The 7,274-nt window shown below is 44.3% G+C and overlaps 1 protein-coding gene across 1 annotated transcript in view; it reads left to right on the top strand.

The window, feature by feature from the left end:
- The window catches only part of BUB1 (BUB1 mitotic checkpoint serine/threonine kinase), a gene marked incomplete at its 5' end in the record, with an annotated part of 16,013 nt that extends 9,413 nt beyond the window's left edge, over positions 1-6,600 (top strand). Inside the window, 10 exons of the mRNA XM_010016082.1 lie at positions 489-669; positions 1,220-1,298; positions 2,010-2,233; positions 2,722-2,862; positions 3,465-3,580; positions 4,878-5,039; positions 5,238-5,395; positions 5,486-5,663; positions 5,904-6,010; positions 6,405-6,600. Coding sequence (XP_010014384.1) covers positions 489-669; positions 1,220-1,298; positions 2,010-2,233; positions 2,722-2,862; positions 3,465-3,580; positions 4,878-5,039; positions 5,238-5,395; positions 5,486-5,663; positions 5,904-6,010; positions 6,405-6,600 — 1,542 coding nt within the window. The remainder of the gene's footprint in view (positions 1-488; positions 670-1,219; positions 1,299-2,009; positions 2,234-2,721; positions 2,863-3,464; positions 3,581-4,877; positions 5,040-5,237; positions 5,396-5,485; positions 5,664-5,903; positions 6,011-6,404) is intronic.
- Positions 6,601-7,274: the final 674 nt, after the last annotated feature.

The raw sequence follows: 7,274 nt of genomic DNA, 5'->3' as shown, positions 1-7,274 counted from the left end.
TCTTATGCCAAAACTGGTCTAGTGGAATGTTGTCCCTGCCCATGGCAGGGGATTGGAACCTGATGAGCTTTAAGGTCCCTTCAATCCAAACCATTCCATGATTCTGTTTGGGGGAGGAATGACAGGGAGCAAAAGACACTTAATAACTACCTAACAGTTCTAACAGCCAAGGAGGTGCATGAAGCTTCAGCCTGCTGGATACAAGGGATGGCTGAGGAAGGAGATGGGCTTTTGCAGACTCGTATTGCAATTTTTTATTGTCTAGTGTTTTGCTGGTTATTCCCAACACTCAGATCTGACACAAAACTTTGTGAACCTGCCATTTGGTTATATTGCCATTCCTTGATTTTTCTAATGCTGTAAGTTGACACGTGCAGGCTCAGCATTGCTGAGCTGACTGCAGAGGCTGCTGTAGGTTCACAGGAGAGCCGTAGGAGAACTTGGATGGCTTAGTTTTAAATCTTTATATCTTTTTTTTCGTTGTCTAGGAAGAAACGGGGACAACGGAGTTCCTGAGGGATGATTATACAGTGTGGAATCTTCCAAGCAGTAATAAAACATTAGCTCCCAGCCCAGACAACACGAGAGACTTTGCACGAGCTGCCCAGCTTGTATCAACACCGTTTAATTACCTCTCAGCACAACCACGACAAGCTTTGGAGGACAGAGGTAAAGTAATGAACACTCCAGGTTGGGAGCATGTAATTCAGTGCTGCATCACTCCATCCCTGTGCCCTGGTTACCTCACAGGCTTTGCCACAATATCACATAGGTGCTGCCACTTCTGAGTACACATTCCTTGCAGAGCAGCAGCTGGGAGCACAGCCTGGCCCAGAATGAGCTTTCCAAGGGTTTTTAATTGGGGGAATAAGAGAAGGTGGCAAGGGACAAGAGAGGTTTTCACTGTGCTGTCAAACTGCTGGTCTGAACTGTTCCAAGGGGTTGTAAATAGTCATAAAATTGGCTGGAATCCCAGCACCACCTTCTTCTGTGGGCACCTTATGCTTGTCTGCTTCTCTTTAGTGCTGGAATACACACCCTAAAGAAATCAAGCCATTATATTTACTCATATATTAAAATAGGCTTTTGCTCAGTTCTAGCTTTTGTGATACCTTGGCAGCTTTCACAACTTAACCTTCTTGTCTTGGTAAAAAGACTCTAAATGTTCTTGCCTTTGGGGATATTAAATATTTGCTGTGTTGCTCCTCCCTTTGTTCAGCCTGTGGGGATGACTTGCCACAAATGGATTTGGAGTTTTCTGAAGAACTGCACAAGCAGACAAAAGCAAAGAAGCCGAGGTATGTCATGGCTTGTGGAGGTTTTCAAGACCTGAGAGTGCTGGGTAAATCCCTGCCAGAGCAGGCAGGTCTGCTGTGCTGCTCGTGACAGGAGCTTCCAACTAATCTAGAGCTGACGTGTTCATGTCAGACTGACTCTGCTCAGTGTAAATCTCAGCACTTTGTGGAGGTAAATGAACCTGAAAATGCTCCTGTGATTTACATTCCCTGACACATTTACATTAAAAGTTAACTGTCCAGAAAGTTTTAATGGCTGTGTATCATAGAACAACAGACTGGTTTGGGTTGGAAGGGAGCTTAAAGCTCACCCAGCTCCAACCCCCTGCCACGGGCAGGGACACCTTCCACTAGAGCAGGTTGCTCCAAGCCTCTGTGTCCAATCTGGCCTTGAACACTGCCAGGGATGGGGCAGCCACAGCTTCTCTGGGCACCCTGTGTCAGTGCCTGTAAAACATGCCAGAGCACGTAAAACTACTACTTTCCTCTCAATATTGGCTGAAATTATTGGCTGATGAACTTGAAAATTATTGGACTATGGGTAGCATGTCATGGCCAAATCTTATTTTCTTAAGAAAAGTTCATTTTGTTCATCTTAATATTGGTTATGGCCAAGGTCACAGGTGTGGACTTCTGACACATTTTTGCTTACTGAAGATGTAAAAGTCTCATGGCAGTACTGTCAAGTACTAACACTTTGTTTTAAACCCACAGCCCTGCTCTTGAACACGTTGCAGAACAAGGAGAGCTTCGAGGAAGTGTCTTGAAACAAGGCAATGGAATTCCAGGACCTGCTACAGCTGCTTCTCAAAGGTTACATGAGCAGACTGCCACCAGCAGAACCGAGTATTCCTCATCTGCTGGGCTCGACAGAATTCCCCCTGAAAAGCTGCCTGGAACTGGGCAGGACAGGGCAGCCCGAGGTGTTAGAGCTGCAGGTACAGAGCATTGCCTACAGTTTCCTTCCATCACATCTGAGACTGGAGTGGTGGTGTGTTCTTGCAGCAGTGCTTTGTTCCACCATGAAGGTGGTCACTGCAGTGAGCAAATTCTCTCATGGCTCCTGCAAGGAGATTCTGCTTAGGTACAGGTGATGTGAGGAAGGACAAGAGTGTGTCATACCTGGATTACACGATGCCGAAGAGACTCTGCAGTACAGGGGTACTCAGGAGTATTTAAGGGTTCTTTGCTAGGTGAGGCTCAAATGCATCAGAAACATCTGTCTGGGCAACTTTAAGAGGAAGATGTAGGTGTAAAAGTTGGATTGTCAAAATTGAGGAATACTTCACTTATCCGTCTCTGGATTTTTTAATGTTTATTATGGTTTTTCTTTTAAATCAATGATACTCTTTCAAATGTAAGCTTATGTTACCTCTCTGGAGAGACACTTTATTATAGTTCAAATATTTTTCTTCTTTCCATGAAGTCCTTGTTGAGAACCCTTGGGATAAGGAATTGATTTGCCAATTCTTATCGGAGCTTCCTAAACCACTCCACACCTATGCCAACTACTTTGAATGGAAATCTGCAATTCCATCCATCAGGCTGAAGACTGAACTCTCACTGGGTAAGAGCTACCTCAAACATTTCACTTGTTAAGCATTTCTTGAAGGTTTTCTGGAAACCTCTGATTTCTAATTCACTTTACTTGTGTGTATATGCAGAGAGCTTCCAGATTATCTAAACCTCAGATCTGAAATTAGACCCGGGTTTTGGTTTGTCTTCTGTAGCATAAGCGGTTTTGATCGGGCATTCTGGGTAGGGAATTTTCCTGGTTTTCATAATAACCTGTGACACAACTCAAACTGTGCATAGAACACCACCAGTCCTGTGTCAACAGAATCTGCGCGACAGCAATTGCAACATACTTGTATGACTTAACCATTAGTGTTTACTTTTTAAGGAATGCACTTTGGAATCTGATTGCTTCCAGGGAGTCAGCCTAAAATAGAAACACTGATTATTTTGTTTAGTATGTGGCACTTCACATACTACTTGTTCTCATATGTGGAAAGGACTTTTAGCACGAAGAGACTTGTAGAGAAAGACTAGCTCTAGGGTTAAAGCAATAACTTATGTAGGCTCATGCTTTCTTCTTTTTCTTCCTGAGTAGTGATCTCTCTCTCATGAAGTTTGCAAGCAGGGCTTAATGTTGTTAATCTCTTAAAGGTTCCAGCTCATTCCATGTTGACTGCTTGGTTGGAGAGGGAGCTTTTGCCCAAGTCTATCAAGCTTCCATTCTGGATGCAAGTAACCCCAGAAACAATCAGAAAGTAATATTCAAGGTAAGTAGTGTTGGTTTGGAATAACTGTGTTGGAAAGAGTCTTGTAGAAAATTACACCTATTCTGGCGGATTCTGCTGAGGTTTCTTATTTATCAATATGGAGGAAAGCATTATTGGTCTGTCCTCAAAGCTTTGTTCAGGTTGAGTGCTGTTGTGCTGGATTCATTCTACACAGAAGTTATTTATCCTCTTAGCTCAACTTGCCTCTTCATCTTTTCTTTATAAAGCAGGCACAAGTATGTAAGGAGTAAGACTGACAGGCAGGCTCTTTCTCAGCTGAACAAAGGCAGATACTTGTGTGAGTGCTCTGAGTCCACAGAAAAAGGAAATCTGTATGAATTGATGATGAATTTGGAGCCATTCTTTGTTCCACATACGTACCCACTAGCTTTCCCTGTGTGCAGCCAGCTCTCTGGCAGCAGCTGGCTGGGCAGGCTCTGGGTGATGCCTCTCTGGTGCAGTTATTAATAAACACACTTGTGTTGTAGATGGAGCAGCTCCCTCTCTGCCCTGTCTCCTTCCAGACTGCTCGGTGCAGGAATGAGCAACAGATGATAACATGTGTTTACACCAGAACTGCAGCCAAGAGGAAAGTCTGTAACTGGGAGGTCAGCTCAGCCCATGAGGGTTACGCTAGGTCACGCGAAGCCACATCTGCTGCTGGCTGAGAGGGCACGTGTACAGTTACTACAGTGTGGTTGTGTGGTTGAGTTGACACACACACACACTCCCCCCCTTAGCCTTTTCACCCTAGATCTTTCTTTGGAACCTTTATGTGGATCTCTGCAACATTTAATCTTTCTCTCTTAATTTTAACAGCTTTTCTGAGAGCTTTCAAGTAGTTAAAGGTGACTTAAGGTTGGGGTTCTATTTTGAGCATCAGGTATTCAACGTAGCAGGGGAAATACTAGGGGAAGGAATCAGAAGGGTTTTCCTGTTTCAACTTCAAAAGCCTTCTCTTTTATACAAAATGTCTGTTGCCATCAGAAACACCAATGCTGCAGAAAGACTGACATTTTAAACAGCACAAAAGGGTGCATAAGCCAGAATGGAACCGTGGTGTGTAACTGAAGTCTTGATTCAAGAGCTTTAATCTCTGAGTGTATCACTGTGAGTTTGATTACTCTAGATAGAAGTGTTTTGTTTGGTCAAGAGGAAAAATACCCAGTGTGACATTAAACAACAACAAAAGAACCCCACCTGAGAAGAACTTCTGCTTTTAATGCTCATAGATTTAAGTATATTAAATCATAGATTGAATATATTAAGCTAAAGTCAGTCAACCCTTTGGTTACAGGTCCAGAAGCCTGCCAACCCTTGGGAGTTCTACATAGCACAACAGCTGGTGGAAAGGCTGGATCCAAGCATACGCCACCTCTACATCCACTTCTACTCTGCTCACTTCTTCCAGAATGGAAGCATTTTGGTTGGTGAGCTCTACAACTATGGGACATTGCTAGTAAGTGTAATCAGCTACTGCTCTGCAACATCTCTACTCTCTTTGGAGAGTTATTGTATGACAATATTCGTGTCTCCTCTACTCTCCACTTTGTGGACCTTCGTTGTGAGCATATTCTGTGTTTATCAGGATGGACCTGGATCCATATCAAGCTGTTTCTGTGTAGCTGATGGTTCTTCATTATCTTTTTGCTTACAGAATGCCATAAACATTTACAAAAAGCTTCCTGAGAAGGTGATGCCTCAAGCACTTGTCATCTACTTTGCTGTAAAAATTCTTCATATGGTGGAAGAGCTCCACAGCTGCAAAATCATTCATGGTGACATCAAACCTGACAACTTCATACTTGGAGAAAGGCAAGTGTTTCCCTTTGCTGCCTGAGGTGCTGTCACATCATGATATCATAGCCTTGATACTTATATGATTGCTTCTTCTTGTGGTTGAAGGTTCCTGGACAATGATACATGTGACATTGATGGTCTCTCTCATGGCTTGACACTTATTGACTTGGGCCAGAGTATAGACATGAAACTCTTTCCTGAGGGAACAGCATTCACTGCAAGGTGTGAAACATCTGGATTTCAGTGTATTGAAATGCTGACACAGAGACCATGGAACTACCAGGTATGAAACTGCACAGCCTGAACATTTGGAGCTCACTCTGCGTATCTGGGGTCAATAAATGGGGTACAGAACTGTTAGACTTGCACTGGAGTTGTATCTTCAGCTTGTTGCTTTAAAAACTTGACCCCGAACCCTCCTCTTACAGAGCTTGCCCTGTTGGCTCCACAGAGGGTGTTTTTCAGCTGATTTTTTGAGGTCTCATTAAATTTCTGACAGGAAACTTGTTTGTGCTTTGTTTAGACAGACTACTTTGGCATTGCGGCAACAGTCTACTGCATGCTCTTTGGTACCTACATGCAAGTGAAGAATGAAAACGGTGTCTGGAGGCCTGGGGGAGCCTTCAGAAGGTTGGTCTCAAAAAAGCCTTTCCAAAACCTTCCCTTGTCTAGAAAGATGCATCAGTAGTAGGTTTGAGGTTAGTTTCTGACACAGCTTTCAGTGTCGCTTGTGTGCACTTCTTGATGCCCTAAAAACTGGGTTCGGTGCATGGGAAGTGCTTCATAAAATCACTGACTCAAGCACAGGAAGCTTTTCAGTGGTGAATTGCAGTGTCCTCAGCTACTTGCTGCTTGAAAGGAGGAAAAATCCCTTAGGTTCACTGAGCGGCACGTCCCAGCTGTGTTACAGCCACGTCTGCAGTTGTTCCAGCCTGTAACTGGGGAGGGAGCTGGGTAAATACAGGAAACAGTCTTTTAAGAGCCTGAATTCAGCATTTCCTTGATGCATGTTTGTCCCTTGCAGGCTTGCCAATGCTGACCTGTGGAAAGAGTTCTTTGAGAGCATGCTCAACATCCCCAACTGCCAGAGCCTGCCTTCTCTGGGAGCCCTGCGCAGGAGGCTCAGGGACTTATTCTGCAGGTCCTATGCAAAGGAAATCAAGTTCCTCCGCAACAGGCTCGTTGTGCTGCTCATAGAACACAAGCGGTCGCGGAAGTAAGCGCTTGGTTTGCACAGTCACTGGGATCTGGTGTTTTATTGATGTGAAAGCTTTTGTAATGACTTGGTTTAGAAATAAATGTGTTTAGGGTTAACTTCGGGAATGAGAACTTGCACCTTTCTATGCCTTTGTGGGGAAAAATGATACTGAAGTTGCTCGTTCATTTAACTTCTCCTGTCTGGGAGGCGTGGGCATGCTGGAGACTGCAGTTGTCATAATGTTGGGTGTTTGTAAAGGGGAAAAGAGCAGGTGAAGTAACTGCTTTCAACCTCCCCTGGGACTTTTGAGCAGGGAAAGGGAAGAGCATCGAATCATTCATGGTGAAGGGACCTTGGGAAGTCTGCTGCTCTGACCTGGAACCAAGGTCAAGGCCAAGTTCAGACCAGCTATGCCAGCAGCCCTTAGCTCTCACTCAGAGGGAAGGGTGATAAATGCAGTCCAGGCCCTTCTTTGACATGGAAAGTGTATGTGAGGTCTTGAGGATGTGCTTTCCCAATGTGAAAAATGGCAAACGGAGCCTTTAGGCAAGAGTGAGTTGTTGGAAACGGGAATATAATTCCCAAATGAGCCCTTACTGTCATGGAAGGCTCAGAGCATCTCTTCTAAAAGAAGCAAGGGCAGCAATGGGAAGTGAAATAGTCCGTATGTGACATGGACTACCAGAGCATGAGCTC

This window comes from Nestor notabilis, unplaced genomic scaffold (assembly GCF_000696875.1).
Source record: "Nestor notabilis isolate BGI_N333 unplaced genomic scaffold, ASM69687v1 scaffold14420, whole genome shotgun sequence".
Taxonomy (NCBI): domain Eukaryota; kingdom Metazoa; phylum Chordata; class Aves; order Psittaciformes; family Psittacidae; genus Nestor; species Nestor notabilis.
Note: the sequence above shows the minus strand (reverse complement) of the source record. Positions and strands in the feature narration are given on the sequence as shown.